General features: G+C 41.1%; 2 protein-coding genes across 3 annotated transcripts; both read left to right on the forward strand.

The window, feature by feature from the left end:
* The first annotated feature begins 1,300 nt into the window (after window positions 1-1,300).
* On the forward strand, window positions 1,301-4,806 carry LOC116209135 (G-type lectin S-receptor-like serine/threonine-protein kinase At1g11410). The gene is made up of 7 exons (XM_031542691.1): window positions 1,301-1,523; window positions 1,704-2,797; window positions 2,936-3,049; window positions 3,162-3,355; window positions 3,439-3,649; window positions 3,755-3,992; window positions 4,117-4,806. The coding sequence occupies exons 1-7, from the start codon at window positions 1,324-1,326 to the stop codon at window positions 4,301-4,303; spliced, it is 2,238 nt and encodes a 745-aa protein (XP_031398551.1). The 5' UTR covers window positions 1,301-1,323; the 3' UTR covers window positions 4,304-4,806.
* Window positions 4,807-13,957: 9,151 nt separating this feature from the next.
* Window positions 13,958-17,604, forward strand: LOC116208415 (G-type lectin S-receptor-like serine/threonine-protein kinase At1g11410). 2 transcript variants are annotated; one of them, XM_031541836.1, is made up of 7 exons: window positions 13,958-14,029; window positions 14,387-15,480; window positions 15,619-15,732; window positions 15,849-16,042; window positions 16,125-16,335; window positions 16,441-16,678; window positions 16,804-17,604. In XM_031541836.1, exons 1-7 carry the CDS (start codon window positions 14,016-14,018, stop codon window positions 16,988-16,990), a joined length of 2,052 nt encoding a protein of 683 aa, XP_031397696.1. In that variant the 5' UTR covers window positions 13,958-14,015; the 3' UTR covers window positions 16,991-17,604. The 2 variants fall into 2 exon arrangements, with proteins under 2 accessions (XP_031397696.1, XP_031397695.1); XM_031541835.1 differs by having other exon boundaries at window positions 13,965-14,211.
* Window positions 17,605-18,853: the final 1,249 nt, after the last annotated feature.

Raw genomic sequence — 18,853 nt, forward strand, 5'->3', positions numbered from 1 at the left:
ATAAGAATTTCCATGAAAATTGTGAGGAGGGAGATATAACACCCACGCCAATCATAACGCATTAAGTGGGCAAAGAAATCAATGGCTCGAGATTAAACCTGAAAGGTCAGAGGACCCAAAAACGAAGACGAAAAACGAAGGAAGGAAGCTGCTGGGGGTTGGAAGCACAATAAGATGGCGTTCTTTTAACAGCGTGCTTTTAACAGCGGTCTTGACGCAATTTAGGCATGTCTGCTTTCCCGTTTCGTGTCAAGTTACATGCAATCCCAATATATATTAAAAGGAAAAGCTTTCTAGGATATTTTAGTATATTCATGATATATGAAAGGGTCTTTTATCCCTTAAACAATATCTCAGATTTGAATACTGTGAATAGATAAAATTTATGTTGTGAGAGTTTTACCATCTGATTAGCAGAGACCGATTGGACTTTCAAATATTAAAGTACACACCGACAAAAACTGCGTCAAAAACAAGAAAAAGAATCTTGTAATCAAAACAGACAACTGAAAGAGTGTTGGGGGTTGTGATGGGGAATTCTCTATTGGGTTCATTTCTTTGTAACTATAAGATTTTAGAGCCGGAAATGTGAGAGAATTGAGAAGTCAAGAAGACTTTTCTCAGTGAGGCAGGGCCGATAAGGAAGGCTTGGGGAATATGAGTAATATCTCGGTTGTAATTTCTAGTTCTTCAATCCAGCGAATATCTTGTTTTGCCCATGAATGGTTCCCTTAATTTGAGAGTTTTAAGTTTTAACAAGTATTTAATGTTACTTATTTTTCAATTTCTTTTATTTACTCTCATTTAGGTGTCTAGAAATAATAATAATTCCCCGTCAATGGTATGGTTATCTACCTGATCTGACCACACTTTTGTCCCACTCACATATATGCTTGAGACGGGTCATCATTGCCGCGCACTACCCGTGGGCCCCGTGCGGGTATCGTGGACGGACAGCTGTGATGGTCCCGTGTTAGATGACACGGGATTATGTTAGAAATCCCCACATATATGAGGATGCACATGATATTGACGTAATATCTTTAATACAATACACAGCCGATAAAATCGCTTTCAAATTCTATCTAGCATAGATTTTTTGCACGTTCTTGAAAGAGAGCTCGTTGAAAAAGAAAACAACTTGACAGTGCAACATGATGTCCTTTCGGCGAAGATGATATGTTTGGGTTAGAGGAAAATGGAGGGAGAGGTTAGGATCCCCTGTCAACCTCAACTACGTGCAACATTATATATATTCCACCTGCGACCTTAGAAGATCCACAAAGGGCCTAACCGATACTCCCATCAAGTGAAGATAAGATCATGGATGTTCCCCCACTGGTACTACTCCTCTGCCTTCACACTTTGCTTCTCCTCCTCCACCATACCCGTTGCAAAACCTTAAACACAATCAGCCAGACCATTCCTCTTCATGACGGCGATGTTTTGTTATCTGAGAACAAAAACTTTGCTCTCGGGCTCTTTAGTCCCGGCAATTCTACCCGCCGCTTCATTGGGACTTGGTACCAACCAAATATTACTTTTCCTTGATAATGACTAAATATCCAATTTAATATGTCCAGAGAATCCGCAATTGTAACAAAACATGTTGTCCGTTTTCGCTTACATAATGTTGCTCAACAAGCTTAAAAACTAGGTATCACACGCCTCATTGGGATTTCTACTGCTTTTGATTTCAACAGGTACAACAAGGTTAGTGAACACACAGTTTTCTGGGTGGCTAACAGAGACAGGCCAATCAATGACACCTCTGGCGTACTCTCTATCAACTCCCATGGAGACCTTGTCCTCCACTGTTGCAACAATGGAAGCTCAACCCTCTGGTCCACGAATGTTTCGACCACAAATTCAGACAATGCCACCACTGCCCAGCTACAAGACACTGGCAACTTTATTCTGCTTCAAAGGCTAGGCAATCGTATCCTGTGGCAGAGCTTTGATCATCCATCAGATACCCTGATTCCTTTCATGAAACTTGGGCGGGATCCGAGAACGGGCATGGATTGGGTCCTGACTTCCTGGAGGTCTGAGGATGACCCAGGATCGGGGAATTTCACTTTCAGGTTCGACTTCATGGGTTACCCACAACTATTTCTCTACAAAAATGGGGCCCCACATTGGCGGGTAGGGCCATGGATGGGGCTGCGGTGGAGTGGCGTGCCCCAGAAGATCAGTAATTCCATAGTTGACATCAGCTTTGAGAATGACCAGAAAGAGTTCTCAATTTTGTATGGGTTAAGGAACACGTCGACTATCCCAAGGATGGTGGTAAAATCCTCGGGCATGATCCAGCGGTTCATTTGGCATGCCAGGGATAGCCAATGGAATGAGCTTGGGACTGCTCCTGCGTTCGAATGCGACTACTACAAGGCTTGCGGGCCTAACAGCTACTGCAACACATATAATGCAGACCAGTTCAATTGTACTTGCCTCCCTGGGTTCGAGCCCCAGTCACTGGCAGATTGGCTCCTCAGGGATTTCTCTGGTGGATGCATAAGGTCCCGTGGGTCCTCTACATGCCTGAGCAGGGAAGGATTTGTCAAGGTGGCCCTTGTGAAGGTCCCCGACACTTCCCGGGCCTATGTCAGCATGAGCATGAGCCTGAAAGAGTGCGAGCGGGAGTGCTTGAAGAACTGTTCCTGCACAGCCTACGCAGGGGCTGATGAGAGACAGGGAGGCACTGGGTGCTTGGCATGGTACGATGACCTGCTGGATATAAGGACATTTTCTAATACCGGACAGGACTTATATGTGCGGGTTGATGCATCCACTTTAGGTACTGATGAACTAATATATACTTAAACTTGCATGTCTTATCATTATGTATTGTTAGCTTGGGATCTTTTTGCAAAAATTTCCAGAACGCACATATCAAGCCATCTGCCCTTATATGATTACTATCGCAATTGGCCAGCTCGTTTGACGAAGAAGGATGGATCTCCTAGGAAGTGGTTAATAGGGGTAACCTTATTAGCTGGTGTGATTCTGGCGTTCCTGGTCGTCTTGTTTATGATGAAGAAAAGGCACCGTGAGTTGAATACTTCGTTTCCCTACGTAAAAATTAACCGAGGCTGATAATCTAACTGCACTCGAACATTATTCTAGTTGGATCATTCGATTTTACTGTGCTTGAAAATCAGGGAGAACAAGGCCTTCTGCTACCCCAGGTGCTGCACATTTTGGGGATGATGAATCTTGGAATATGCAGGACATCGAATATGACAGCAGAACCTCCGATTTGCCATTCTTTGATCTAAGTACCATAGCCACTGCCACAAACAATTTTTCTTTCATCAACAAGCTGGGGAAAGGTGGATTCGGTTCCGTTTATAAGGTATTTTCCTTTCGTAAAATTCTGAATTCCTTTCTAAATCCTTTTTCCCCCTCACAGAATACTGAGTTTCATTCAATTTTCAGGGAGTACTAGATAACGGAATGGAAATAGCTGTTAAGAGATTATCTAAATCTTCGGGACAAGGAAGCAAAGAGTTTCAGAACGAGGTCACATTGATTGCTAAGCTGCAGCACAGGAATCTTGTAAAAATCCTAGGCTGCTGTATCCAAGGAGACGAGAAAATGTTGATTTATGAATACCTCCCAAATAAAAGCTTGGACTCATTTCTTTTCAGTAAATCCTATTCCTAGCTAATTATATTCGATGAACATTTTCTAGAAAGTAGATATATCCGTCTGTTATAATTGGAGGGCATTTTTTTGTTTACTTGATGTGCAGATGAAGAGAAGAGGTCTCTACTCGACTGGAGAAAACGCTTCGAAATTGCTATGGGCATAGCTCGAGGGATCTTGTACTTACACCAGGATTCGAGGTTGAGAATCATCCACCGGGATCTAAAAGCGAGCAACGTGTTGCTCGATGCTTCCATGAATCCGAAAATCTCTGATTTCGGCATGGCTAGGATATGCGGAGGGGATCAGGTTGAAGGAAATACCAGACGAGTTGTAGGGACCTAGTAAGTGTCTTGAACAAGTTACTGATGGAAGAAGTTCTTACGCACTAGCTCCTATATTTTTTTCCGAGTTTATTGCTTATGAACTTCAAGACGTTGCTCTAACCTTTTCATTGAGCTTCCGCAGTGGTTACATGTCACCAGAGTATGCAATGGAGGGGCTGTTTTCGATAAAATCTGATGTTTACAGTTTCGGAGTGTTGTTGTTGGAGATCATTTCCGGAAAAAGAAACAGCAGCTTTTACCAGGACAATTCTTCTTCCAACCTAATTGGCCATGTAAGGGAGCTAATCAGCCATGATAACACACATTAATTTTCAAATTTGAATATTGAGAATGTCACACTCCTACAGGTATGGGAGTTGTGGAATGAAGAATCGTGCTTGGACATTGTTGACCCATCAATGGATATCGTGTATCCCGAGCATGAAGTCCTGAGATGCATCCAGATCGGTTTGTTGTGTGTGCAAGAATTCCCAATGGATAGGCCAACCATGTCCACGGTTGTGTTCATGCTGGGGAACAGCACGAGGCTTCCTTCACCGAAGCAGCCCGCTTTTGCTTTCAAGAGGACACAGGGCAGAGCTGACGCCTCTTCTTCTGGTGAAAGGACCAACTCAGTTAATGACATGTCCCTTACTGTTGTCGAAGCTCGTTGAGGTGCAGTTTTCTACTAGGATTGGTACATGAAGCAAATGTATTAGCTTTGATGGACCTATTGTGAAGTGTGTTGTGTTGTTATTTCCTTTTTCTTTTTTCATCATAAAGCTGCTAATAAGTTCCACCAGAAAGGAATGAACTCTGAATCTCTTGATTTTGAGTCGACTCCTTGTGCCACTACATTAAAGTGAGTGTTCATTGTATAAGAAGTTTGAACAATACAAAACATATCATGTTTAGATGATATGATATGCTAAGAAGTTGAGCTGGGCCTAAAAGTTTGTGGCGTCTGTTCTCTTACGAGCAAGAAATGAAATATTTCTCACTAATGAAAATAAATAAATAACCAAGGCTTGCAATGGCAACATGATTAGTAGTCTTGATTTGTAATCAACACATAATACTGAATGGAAAAGGGGAAAAAAAATCAAAATATATACTTTAGGCCTTTACGGATCGCATGTGATTCTTTCTACATGGCCCATCCAAAGAGCTGGCCTTTGATGGATCAGCTATGACCCAAATTATCATAATTAAAAGAGAACTTCTTTACATGTAGTGCAGGGGAATCACCTTTTGATCGGGGTTCAACCAATGCCTGAATAACATCAGTATAAACCAAAATTGTGATCTCATAAAGGCTTGAAGCCATATAGTTTCCTCAATAGAGCATATTCAAAGTTTATTAAAACATTCTTCACAAGTAGATCGGTCTTTTAATAATGAGTGATTATGAATTTGGGTCAATCGATAGCTATTGAATACCATCGTAAATTTAATCTCGAAAGATTTATTTCATCAACATCATCCTCGATAACATCTTGTGTTATATGAAAACATATTTTCATAAGAAAATAACCAGTTACCCTTTCTATTATGAGCCACGAATGCCAATGACAACATATTGTCATAAGGTGGCAACACGTTGCCCCTTACACTTCTGCACTTTGACAACACTTTTGACAACATCCAGTAGTGAAATGATAATCTGTTGACACACTTTATGACGCAGTGGTGATCACATATAGTACGCCTAAATCATCGTTTAGACGGAAAAGATAACAAATGCTAACTAAGTTCGCATGCGAGAGACTCCAATAAAGGGAGAGAATTACATATATTGATTCTTGTATTCTCTCATGTTCAGTGTACATTATATATATAGACATGACCAAGGAAACACCTCATTAACTCCAACTACTCTAGAAAACAAGAAAAGACATTAAATTCACCCTTGGAAACTAAAAGTAGCTGGAATTTGTAATTACCCTTCCTAAGTCCGAATTTCATATTACTAAAATGTCTGCACCTACTTCATTTATTGAAATTTGACTTCTCATTTCCATCAATATTACCATCGTAATTGGGCTGTTGCTTTTTGATCCGACCTCTTCGGCTTGGGTTTGTAGAGATTGGGCTTCTCACGATCAAGTTTCTCTATAAACGTTTCTAAGACATCATCGAGACACCTCATCATGCATTTTCATCCCATGAGAATCTGACACTGATTCATCCATATCTGAGCCAGTATACTTATTTGGGCATGGGCTTCTTAAAGCCCATATGGTTCGAAATTGCCCCACATCATTCTCCAACACTTGTGAAAAGCTCGATCATGAGCTTTCCAGAGGTTGTAAATGTCAGACTTAATATGCAACTGAATATATAGTATGGAATTCTCATTCTATTGCTTTTATCTTGAAGCAATACTTTAATAAATTATTCAAGAAACGTGATAACTATCAACGTCGAAGATTATATTAGTACCTAATAAATGTTATATTTTCGTACCTAAAAGTCATCAACTATATATACAAGTATCAACTTTAAAAATTTGTCTAACAAATTATTTTGGGAATGTAATAAATAAATCTTATGTGCACAAGAATTGTATAATTTACATAATATGTTAAAATTAACCTTAAGAAATATATAAAATTGACACATGCACGTGCTATTTGACTAGTACTATAAAATAAGGCAAGAAAATTTTATATTAAAAAGGACAAAAAGATGTAATTGGTATGTCAATAAATTGATACATCTATATAAAATATTAAAAGCTGATACAAAACTTCTAATTGTGCCACGTACGACCGAGAAAACCTTATATTGAGTGACCATTCATATTCTAGCCATTTGATTAATAACTTGATATAATAAAAACGACACTTCGCAATTCATTAAATACATTAAAGTATAATATATTATGAAATAATTCATAAGGTCTAAGCAATATATTTGGGACGACCTTTCAAATTTTTTTATCTACAAAAAAATTAACTGTATGGAATTTCTAAAGAAACTATGAATAACAATATATAAGAAGTACTTGATCATTATCTTCTTTCGTATAGACTTTTTTCCCTAATTACTCTCTCAAAAGAAGAAGAAATGATCAACAAAGAAATTAACAAACGTTTTTGAATTACTACGACAATTTCTTGTACTAGCCTGCCTATCGACTACTTTATTGGTTAAGAAGACAAAAAATAATTAGCATATTTTTCACAGTAGCAGGATCAGTATAGGCCAAAAGCGTCTTACTGAGCGTTTTGCCCTTTATGGATGGATATGTTCTTGAGATCTTTTATGATCGTACAAGGGTTTTCTTAGGTAACGTTGTACTACGTCGTGGAGTGATGTTCCAGAAGAGTTTCTAAAATCATCCTACACTTGGTCCCGTTTTACTTTCCTCTCTGGACAAACTTGACAAAGCTTTGAAATTAGTGTCCCTTTAAGTCCTTATCATGAGGGATTTTTTTTTTCAGTGATCCTTATCATGAGGTTTTTAATGCTGAAAGGTCTGAGAAAATCTTTAATAATCCTACCTCAACAATCATTGGATTAGACGGCTAGCTTTCACTTGAGAAAAGTAGGATTACAAAATTTTCATCGCGAAGGTCGGTTCTTTTTCCAACCACTCCTTTGCCACCTACTCTTACGTACGTGAAAGTGACCAATAATAACCACATCCTCAGGTTTTTTTTTTCATTTTATATATTCAGTCGTTCGTGCATTCATTCATTCTTTAATCCCTTCTATTTTTTCCTGGAGCCACCCAACATAATTGCGTTTGTTAGCACCCAATTTTGGCCCATCGGATCCAGAGGGGCAAAATCGTCATTTTGCCACCCGTGAGGGAAGTATTTCCAATTAATTACTTGAGTATTCACGACTTTTTTGAAAATATCAAATTTTCCTAATTTAACACTTTTATGATTTTTTCAAAAATAATACTATTTGAGACATTTTCGAATTTCGCGTACATCGACGTCAACTTTTAAAATTCGGGACAAAATTCGAGATTGAAAACAATTTTATCGCACAATATTGATCAACGAATTTTTCTGAGCACGATGACGGTCTCAAATTATTTTTCAACGTTCGATTAAGAAGAGAGAAATTTTCAATTTTTACTCGCGTCAAATTCGAAAAAAAAAAAGAGGTCAGAATCCAGTCAGAAGTCTGACTGGACTTCTGACCGTTGCTCTTCTTTTTCCTTTTCCCGCCTAGCTCGTACTCTTCTTCTTCTTTTCTTTCTTTTTTCTTTTCCTTTTCTTTTCCTTCTTCATCTGCTGCTCTTCCTCCCTGCTGCACGATCCGGACCCGAGCATGCAAAACCGAATCTCTGCACACGCCACCTTTGCCACGGTCGTTCCTCTGCACACGTTAACTCCGGCTCACACAGAAACTGCCGAACCGGCTCCGACTCGACTCGATCTCTCTCTCTCTCTCTCTCTCTCTCTCTCTCTCGGTTTTAAAGAAAACCCGCAGCTCGCTCGGAAGAGAGGAGGGGAGAACTCACGGACGAACTCGGAAAAAAAAAAACCCTCTGCTCGCCGATTCGGTCCGGAAAAAAATCTCTCAGTCGCCCATTCTCTCCGAAGAAAACTTCAGCTCAAGTTCTCGCGCCTGGAACTCGTTCGAAAAAAGTACGGAGACGACTCCCTCGGCTCGGCCCACACCTCGAGTTCCTTCAACTCCCAGCCGAGCCCGTAGCTCCTCCCGTCGCTCGACTCCCCGGCTCACTCGCTCCCCGACACACACAGACGCTGCTCACTTCCGCCCCAGCCGCGCTCAGCGACGTCCCGGGGTCGGGTGCAACCGCATCGCCACCCGAAACCGCGTCCCTTCTCTTCGGTTTCTCTTTCGGCGCTAACCGAGTCGATTCACTTTTCTTTCCGGGTCGCACAGGTAACGCGGAATAGACACACGCCGGCTCAGCCCGTGTCCAGCAGTCCAGCGGCCCAGCCCAGCCGGCGTCCAGCGGCCCAACCCAGTCCAAATTCCAGCGGCCCAGTCCAGCTCAGCCGGCCCAGTTCAGCCCGTCACGGCCCGGCCCAACTCGTCTAGCAGTTTTATTTATTTATTTTTTATTTACAGAATCACCCCACAACTTCCCGAACTAGGTAAATTCCAGACTTAGTGACATGTTTAGGGCTCCGTTTCTAAATATTAATGTTTGCTTGAATGGATGTGACTAAAATGAGTGTTCTTGGGTTGTGTGGGTGATCGGATTCGTCCCGAACTCGATTTTACGAACTTTTCATTTTGTCTCATTTCAGTCCAGAGGACGCACCTTTATTTTTTTTAGATCTGCCGCAAATCTTAAAAATTCTTTTCAGCCAAGTCCCAGTCATTTTTACCATTTCCCATTCAGTCCTTGAATTTTCCAGAATTTTTCAAGCATCCCAAGGAACTTTTCAAGTTGTTTCAGTTTAGTCCCGGGGCCATTTTTACCCTTTTCAGATCTACCCAGAAATTTAAATTTATTTTCATTCAAGTCCCCGTCATTTTAATATTTCCAGATCAGTCCTTGAATTTTCCAGAATTTTCCAACCACTCCAAGAAACTTTTCAAGTTGTTTCAGTTTAGTCTTGGGGCTATTTTCCACCCTTTTCAGATCTGTCCCAAATTTTAAAATTTGCTTCATTCAAGTCCCAGCCATTTTTACCATTTTCCAATCAGTCCTTGAATTTTCCGGAATTTGCCAACCATTCCAAGGAACTTTTCAAGTTGTTTCAGTTCAGTCCTTGGGGCATTTTTGCACTTTTCAGCTCAGCCCGAACTTTCAAATTCGTTTCATACGAGTCCTGGGACATTTTCAGTAATTCTTACACAGTCCCCAATTTTTCCAGAATTTTCAAATCAGTCCGCTGAAACTTTATCCGAATTTTCAAATCAGTCCATGTTCTTTTAAAATTATTCAAATCAGTCCCTGGATATTTTTTAAAAGATACCCAACCCTTTCCTACTTGGATCACCGACGGACAACGTATGTGCCCTATTTATATATTATATTCCTGTAATTATATGTATACAACATGACAATGTGTGTTTTTTTTATGTTTTCTCGCTTCCATTGATCGATGTCGTTTTATCAATTCCGTTAAGATTATGTTTGTGTATGTTTGTATGAGTTTATCGTGATCATGACGGCACCGATTGTGTAAAATACGTATGTTTGTTGTGCTTGACGTGATACCATGCTCCTGATCCGTGTTTAAACGTTTTATTTCCTCGCTTTAATCGAAACTTCACATGAATCGGTATAATCATGCAAACTCGACCTAAAATTAATTTTTAAATCTCAAGGTGGTCGGGAATTAGGATTCATATAGGACAGTCCATCAATGATTGGCTCGACGGTCTGAAACCCGTATATTTAAAGCATTCGGCAAAATATTAATTAATTTAATCAATAATTCCACCAACGGGGTAATTGGGATGTTCATGCGATTAATTAACTCACTTGGCCCTAATAATTTTGCACGAATTGGTAATAAACCGGTAACACGCGTCGATAGGTTGCAAACATGCGTTTGTGCCCTTTTCAAAACTTGCAAATTTTATAAAACCCGAGACACGTGGTTCGATGTGACATGGATTTCTAGGAAGGACTTGCGCGTCTTGACTCGATGCCTCACTTGATTTCAAGAAACTTAGGTCGGGACGTGGAAGATCTTCTTAGATTACTTCCGGATAGATTAACCGATTTTTGGCTTTTTTAGGGTTCTTGACAACCCTGGAAGGTCGAGGGGATCGGTTAACGCCGGACACAGGCCGAGGTGGCCCGCACCGCGTAGTCTCTCTTTTCGGAAAATAATTTTCACCTCAATGGCAAAATCGTCTATTTGCAACTTAGCGGCACCCCTAGGGTTAGAATAACAGAAACACTACGGTATTAAGGTAGGGATGAGTTACCTGTCTAGGCGCAGCTTCATCTGCATAGCCCGCTCTATCCGACTGATGAGTTTTTATTATTCTAGCATAGTCTTGGGTAGTTAGTTCGGGTGGATTGGCTCAAAATACAAATATCAGACTAATGGTGTACTCGGTTAAGACAAAACGGGCAATAGCGGGTTAAGTACTAGGATCTAGGACTTACAGGCGAAATTCATGTTCGGTAATAACTTGTAACAACCGTAGTGTCACAACATAGAACAATCCTAAAAGCAATCCACAAACACAAGACTTGACTACAGATGTCACGTTTGTCAGGTCTTCGGAAAATAATGCCGAATGCGAGATACTTTCCCGAGGCGATCCTTGATCGATTCACACCTTGTACCCATTTTGTTTGCTTTAAGGTAGGATTTGCATGCCAAGATACCCCGGTTAATAATCGGTTAATTCACGTAAATTCGGCAATAACAGAATCTCATTGTTTGTTTATTTTGTGTCCGTTTTGTTACATTCTTGCACTTGTTTGTTATGCGGATCGAGCCCGATCCTTTAAGATACAATCCATAGGGGGTCCAACGCCCCAACCATAGAACACGGGGTTCAATCCCCTAACACTGAGCGCGCATCTTAATTTCAATTCCAGTCTTTTCAAACCACACGGTGAGCATGAGTGAAATAATAACTGAACGCGAACCGACCGGGATTCCGTTGTTGTAATTTGTATTTTATTTATTTGAGAGGACAATGTAAGGATTTATGTTGTATATTTATTCATGTAAGAATCCCGGTCGGAGAGTGGACGGTCGGAGTGTTTCTTCGAATTTACGGTGTCAAAACACGTAAGATGAGCGAAACTTAATTGAGTGGTAATTAAATTAAAAACGGCAAGCCTAGACAAGCTAGAGTACCGATAGGGCATGCGAGATATAGGCTCACATGTAACAGAACCCTCGAATTCAGAACCTCGGGTTTCGTAGACCATATGCCTTAGCAATTAGGTGTACCCCGTACTCCTAGACCCGGGTAACTTGCCGGCCCTCGACTTTCGGGTCGTAAAATAGCAAGTGGCGACTCCTTCTCACGTGCGTCCGTCTGGCGTCCCCGGGAAGGTGGACACTCTCAAGCCGCGTTGCATAGGCGCGTGCACGCGTGTCCCGAAATGAAATTCGGGTGTGCACAATGTTCAAGTAGCCATCTCTGGTACGTACTGTGGTACGTACACTACAGAATTTTAGCATCACAAGTACTTGGCCAAGCTTATGGGTTTTTCTCCATTTTCTTTTTATGGTCAGGAGTTGGATAATCCGATAGCTGACCCAAGAAAATTGAAACTTCCTTTTTTTTTTTCTATATCATCAGACAACTTTTATTCAATTGCGAAGGAGGATGACCTATGACCTCAATCAATGAATATAAAAAAAGAAATAAAAAGGTTACAAGAAATTCCACTAAAAGAATCATATTTGAAACTTTTTAATTCTAGACACATGATGCTGCAGAGCACCCCTTTCTCATTTTCAGGTAAGTATACAACTGACCACTATGAAGGACTAGCTATGAAGTCAGTCGGCATCTGACCTTGACTTGCCATTTTTGTTTTTTTTGGATAAGTAACCTTGACTTGTCATTGACTCTTGCATTTGATTGAAATAATATATATATATATATATATATATAAACAGTTTTCATCTTTCTTTCTTCTTCGGTTACAAAGAAAACTAATGCGCCTAGTATAATAAAATAAAAATTCTAATATCTAAATAAAGAGCAATAGATAGTACACAACGAGTATAGGATTTGAAATCTTCTAATAAACAGGTGAAAATATGTACCAGTGTGATACGCCTTTTTCTATTTGTTCCATCTTCAAAGTCACAACTCACAAGCTTTGAAATTAATTACCAACCCAGAAGACGGTTGTCTGCCTCCATAACGATAAGAATTTCCGTGAAAATTGTTGAGGAGGGAGATATAACACCCACGCCAATCATAACGCATTAACTGAGCAAAGAAATCAATGGTTCGAGATTAAACCTGAAAGATCAGAGGACCCAAAAACGAATGAAGGAAGCTGCTGGGGATTGGAAGTACAATAAGATGGCCCCTGCCGCGGCACAGCACTCCTGGATTGGCGTTCTCAGAAAGTTCATGCCGCAACACTCTGCCATGGCACGACGTGCTTTTAACAGCGGTCTCGACACAATTTAGGCATGTCCGCTTTCCCGTTTCGTGTCAAATTACATGCAATCCCAATATATATTAAAAGGAAAAGCTTTCTAGGATAATTTAGGATATTCTTGATAATCAAAGGTCTTTTATCCCTTAAACAATGTTTTAGGTTTGAATATCGTGGATGGCAAAAATTTATATTGTGAGAGTTTTACCATTTGAATGGGTCGACTTGACTTAAACTGAATTAGCTGAGACAGGTTAAACTTTCAAATATCAAAGTACACACCAAAATAATAATAATAATAATAATAATAATAATAATAATAATCTTGTATCAAAACAGACAACTGAAAGAGTGTTGGGGGTTGTGATGGGGAATTCTCTATTGGCTTCATTTCTTTGTAATTATAAGATTTTAGTGCAAGAAATGTGAGAGAATTGAGAATTCAAGAAGACTTTTCTTAGTGAGGTAGGAATGATAAAGGAGGCTAGGGGAATATGAGTAATATCTCGGTTGTAATTTCTAACTCTTCGATCTAGTGAATATCTTGTTCTGCCCTCGGATGGCTCCCTTAATCTGAGAGTTTTAAGTTTTAACAAGTATTTCATGTTGCTTATTTTTCGATTTCTTTATTTACTCTCATTTATGAATCTAGAAATAATAATAATACCCTGCCAAAGGTATGGTTATCAAGCTGACCAGAGCACGCTTTTTGTCTCACTCGCATATATGCTTGACACGGGTCATCATTGCTGTCCATTACCCGTGGGCCTTGCGTGGATATCGTAGGCGGACGGCTGTGATGACCCTGTGTCAAGTAACACAGAATCATTTTAGAAATCCTCACATATATGAGGACGCACATGATATTGACGTCATATCTTTAATACAATACACGGCTGATAAAATCGCTTTCAAATTCTATCCAGAATAGATTTTTTGCAACCTTAGAAGATCCACAAAGGGCTAACAGATACTCCCATCAAGTGAAGATAAGATAATGGATGTTCCCCCACTGGTACTACTCCTCTGCCTTCACACTTTGCTTCTCCTCCTCCATCATACCCGTTGCAAAACCTTAAACACAATCAGCCCGACCATTCCTCTTCATGACGGCGATGTTTTGTTATCTGAGAACAAAAACTTTGCTCTCGGGTTCTTCAGTCCCAGCAATTCTACCCGCCGCTTCATTGGGACTTGGTACCACCCAAATATCTCTTTTCCTTGATAATGACTAAATATCAAATTTAATATGTCCAGAGAATCCGCAATTGTTGACATATTGTCCGTTTTTGCATTCATAATGTTGTTCTACAAGCTTAAAACTATGTATCGCACTCCTCATTGGGATTTCTACTGCTTTTTATTTCAACAGGTACAACAAGGTTAGTGAACACACAGTTTTCTGGGTGGCTAACAGAGACAGGCCAATCAATGACACCTCTGGCGTAATCTCGATCAACTGCCATGGAGACCTTGTCCTCCACTGTTGCAACAATGGAAGCTCAACCCTCTGGTCGACGAATGTTTTGACCACAAGTTCAGACAATGCCACCGCTGCCCAGCTACAAGACACTGGCAACTTCATTCTGCTCCAAAGGCTAGGCAATCGTGTCCTGTGGCAGAGCTTTGATCATCCATCAGATACCCTTATGCCTTTCATGAAACTCGGGCTGGACTGGAGAACCGGCATGGATTGGGTCCTGACTTCCTGGCGGTCTGAGGATTTCCCAGGACCGGAGAATTTCACGTACAGGTTCGACCCGACGGGTTACCCGCAAATATTTCTCTGCAAGAATGCGGCTCCACTTTGGCGGACAGGGCCATGGACGGGCCTGTGTTGGAGTGGCCTCTTCGGCATGAGCAGCAATTACATCTTCAACTTCAGCTTTGTGAATGACCATGAAGAGGTCTCATTTTCCTATTGGATGAGGAATGCTTCGATCTTCTCCAGGTTGGTGATAGAAACCAGCGGCACGATCCAGCGGTCCACTTGGCATACCCAGGATGGCCGGTGGAATGAGTTATGGAGGACACCAGTGGAAGATTGCGACTACTACATGGCTTGCGGGCCTAACAGCAACTGCAACCCGTATAACGCAGACCAGTTCAGATGTACTTGCCTTCCCGGGTTTGAGCCCAGGTCGCCGGCAGATTGGTTCCTCAGGGATGGGTCTGGTGGATGCATAAGGTCCCCTGGGGCCTCTACATGCCGGAGCAGGGAAGGATTTGTCAAGGTGGCCCTTGTGAAACTCCCTGACACTTCCCGAGCGTATGTCGACATGGGCTTGAGCCTCAAAGAGTGTGAGCAGGAGTGCCTGAAGAACTGTTCATGCACAGCCTACACGAGCGCTGATGAGAGAAATGGAGGCTTCGGGTGCTTGGCAGGGTATGGTGATCTGCTGGATATGAGGACATATTCTAATATTGGGCAGGATTTATATATACAGGTTGATGCAGCCATTTTAGGTACTTATGAACTAACATATACTTAAACTTTCTTGTCTTATCATTATATATTGTTAGCTTGGGATCTTTCTGCAAAAATTTCAAGAACGCACATATCAAGCCATTTGCCCTTATATGATTACTATCGCAATTGGCCAGCTCGTTTGACGAAGAAGGATGGATCTCCTAGGAAGTGGTTAATAGGGGTAACCTTATCAGCTGGGTCGATTCTGGCGTTCCTGGTTGTCTTATTTATGATGAAGAAAAGGCACCGTAAGTGAGTTGAATACTTCGTTTCCCTATGTAAAAATTAACCGGAGCCAATAATCTAACCACACTCGAACATTGTTCTAGTTTGATCATTTGATTTTATCGTGCTTGAAAATCAGGGAGAACAAGGCCTTCTGCTACCCCAAGTGCTGCACATTTTGGGGATGATGAATCTTGGAATATGCAGGACATCGAATATGACAGCAGAACCTCCGATTTGCCATTCTTTGAGCTGAGTGCCATAGCCACCGCCACAAACAATTTTTCTTTCATCAACAAGCTGGGGAAAGGTGGCTTCGGTTCAGTTTATAAGGTATTTTCCATTCGTAAAATTCTGAATTTCCTTCCAAATCCTTTTTCCCCTCACAGAATACTGAGTTTCATTCAATTTTCAGGGAGTACTAGATAACGGAATGGAAATAGCGGTTAAGAGATTGTCAAAATCCTCTGGACAAGGAATCAGAGAGTTCAAGAACGAGGTCACATTGATTGCTAAGCTGCAGCACAGGAATCTTGTGAAAATCCTAGGTTGCTGTATCCAAGGAGACGAGAAAATGTTGATTTATGAATACATGCCAAATAAAAGCCTGGACTCATTTCTTTTCAGTAAATCCTATTCCTAGCTAATTATACTTGGTGAACATTTTCTAGTAACTACGTACATCCGTCTGTTATAATTGGAGGGCATTTTATTGGTTACTTGATGTACAGATGAAGAGAAGAGGTCTCTACTCGACTGGAGAAAACGCTTTGAAATCGCTATGGGGATAGCTCGAGGGATCTTGTACTTACACCAGGATTCGAGGCTGAGAATCATCCACCGGGATCTAAAAGCGAGCAACGTGTTGCTCGATGCTTCCATCAATCCGAAAATCTCCGATTTCGGCATGGCTAGGATATGCGGAGGGGATCAGGTTGAAGGAAATACTAGACAAGTTGTAGGGACCTAGTAAGTGTCTTGAACAAGTTACTGATGGAAGAAGTTCTTATGCACTAGCTCCTATATATTTTTTCCGAGTTCATTGCTTACGAACTTCAAGACGTTGCACTAACCTTTTCATTGAGCTTCTGCAGTGGTTACATGTCAGCAGAGTATGCGATGGAGGGGCTGTTTTCGATAAAATCTGATGTTTACAGTTTCGAAGTTTTGTTGTTGGAGATCATTTCCGGAAAAAGAAACAGCAGCTTTTACCAGGAGAATTCTTCTTCCAACCTAATTGGCCATGTAAGGGAGCTAATCAGCCATGATAACACACATTAATTTTCAAATTTGAATATTGAGAATGTCATACTCCTAAAGGCATGGGAGTTGTGGAATGAAGAATCTTGCTTGGACATTGTTGACCCATCAATGGACATCATGTATCCCGAGCATGAAGTCCTGAGATGCATCCAGATCGGTTTGTTGTGTGTGCAAGAATTCCCAATGGATAGGCCAACCATGTCCACGGTTGTGTTCATGCTGGGGAACAGAACGAGGCTTCCTTCACCGAAGCAGCCCGGTTTTGCTTTCAAGAGGACACAGGGCAGAGCTGACGCCTCTTCTTCTGGTGAAAGGACCAACTCAGTAAACGACATGTCCCTTACTGTTTTCGAAGCTCGCTGAGGTGCAGTTTTCTACTGGGATTGGTACATGAAGCAAATGTATTAGCTTTGATGGACCTATTGTGAAGTGTGTTGTGTTTTTTTTTTCTTCTTCTTTTTCATCATAAAGGGGCTAATAAGTTCCACCAGCAAGGAATGAACTCTGAACCTCTTTATTCTGAGTCGACACCTTGTGTCACTACACTTAAAGCAAAGTGTTCAGTGTATAAGAAGTTTGAACAATACAAAACATATCATGTGTTAGATGATATGATATGCTAAGAAGTTGCGTTGGGCCTAAAACCTTGTGGTGTCTGTTCTTAGTGCTGGCAATTCCTAACACGACAGGTTAACATGGCATGGATACGACACAGTGTTAAACGGGTTCAGGTTGGGCATTTTTTATATTCGGTCTAAACCGGTCCAACCCATTTAGACATGGTTAATAAGCGTATCTTACTAGGTTGCCCGTATAACTCGATTATACACGATTAAACCATTTTATTTAGGCGTGTTTAATCGTGTTGTTATAATCGTGTAACATATTAATCCATTTATACTAAAATTACAAAAATATCCTTACTAACCCTAATAGGCTAATAATGATACAGACAGTTCATTCCTTCCGCCTCTCTCTGTTCTATCAGTTCTTCTCTTTCTTTCTTTCTTGACAATAGAGACTCAGTTAGAGAGAGAACTCAGAGACGACTCAGACGAGACGGAGACGACCTCGAGCCCTCGACCTCTCCCTACCCCATGTTGATCTCACCCCGATGCTACACTGACGCCACTGTGATCTCACCTCGACGATCGTGGTCCTCCCATACCCTCTGAAGGCTAAAGCACAAACTACTCCTGACTTCGTCCCTCTAGTCTCGCTCACGCTCCGACGCTCCTCCAGCACTCGCTGCTCTCCAATTTGAGTCTCCGACGTAATTGGTGAGTTCTCAATTGTCAATTGAAGCCCGATTGTAGTCCAACTGCACAGCCCTAACCCTAATTTCGATTTGAGTCTCTCTCTCTCTCTCTACTCTCAGTCTGTGTCCGATGTCGTGTCAAGGTTGACACGGATATAAACAGGTCGTGTTCGTGTTTTCAAAATCTAACCTGTTTAATAATCGTGTCGGGTATGGATACGTGTACCTATTATGACATGTTTCAATGAACAGGTTCAACATATCGTGTCCCGATTGACGGGGATATAAACATGTCGTGTTCGTGTTTTCAAAATCTAACCCGTTTAATAATCCTATGGTGTATGGGTTATGACTTCTATTAAGAGTAAAAAATCTCACACAGAAAAATTAAGAAGAATTTAATGGGTTTATAAGATATTAGGTACCACAATCTATTAGCTCAAGCTTTTGGATTGGAGATGAGCCCAATCGCTTATAGGCCCAATAGATATTTTACATGGTATCAGAGCGAGTTATGCTTTTGTGCGCTTGTGTGGGCTCACACCACGCATATTCAGTTTCGAGGCAGCCATGAGTGCGCCTCATGTTAATCGGGCCCAAGAGTGGCCTGGTCCAGTTCCGAG

The sequence above is a fragment of the Punica granatum genome, chromosome 5, assembly GCF_007655135.1.
Source record: "Punica granatum isolate Tunisia-2019 chromosome 5, ASM765513v2, whole genome shotgun sequence".
Taxonomy (NCBI): Eukaryota; Viridiplantae; Streptophyta; class Magnoliopsida; order Myrtales; family Lythraceae; genus Punica; species Punica granatum.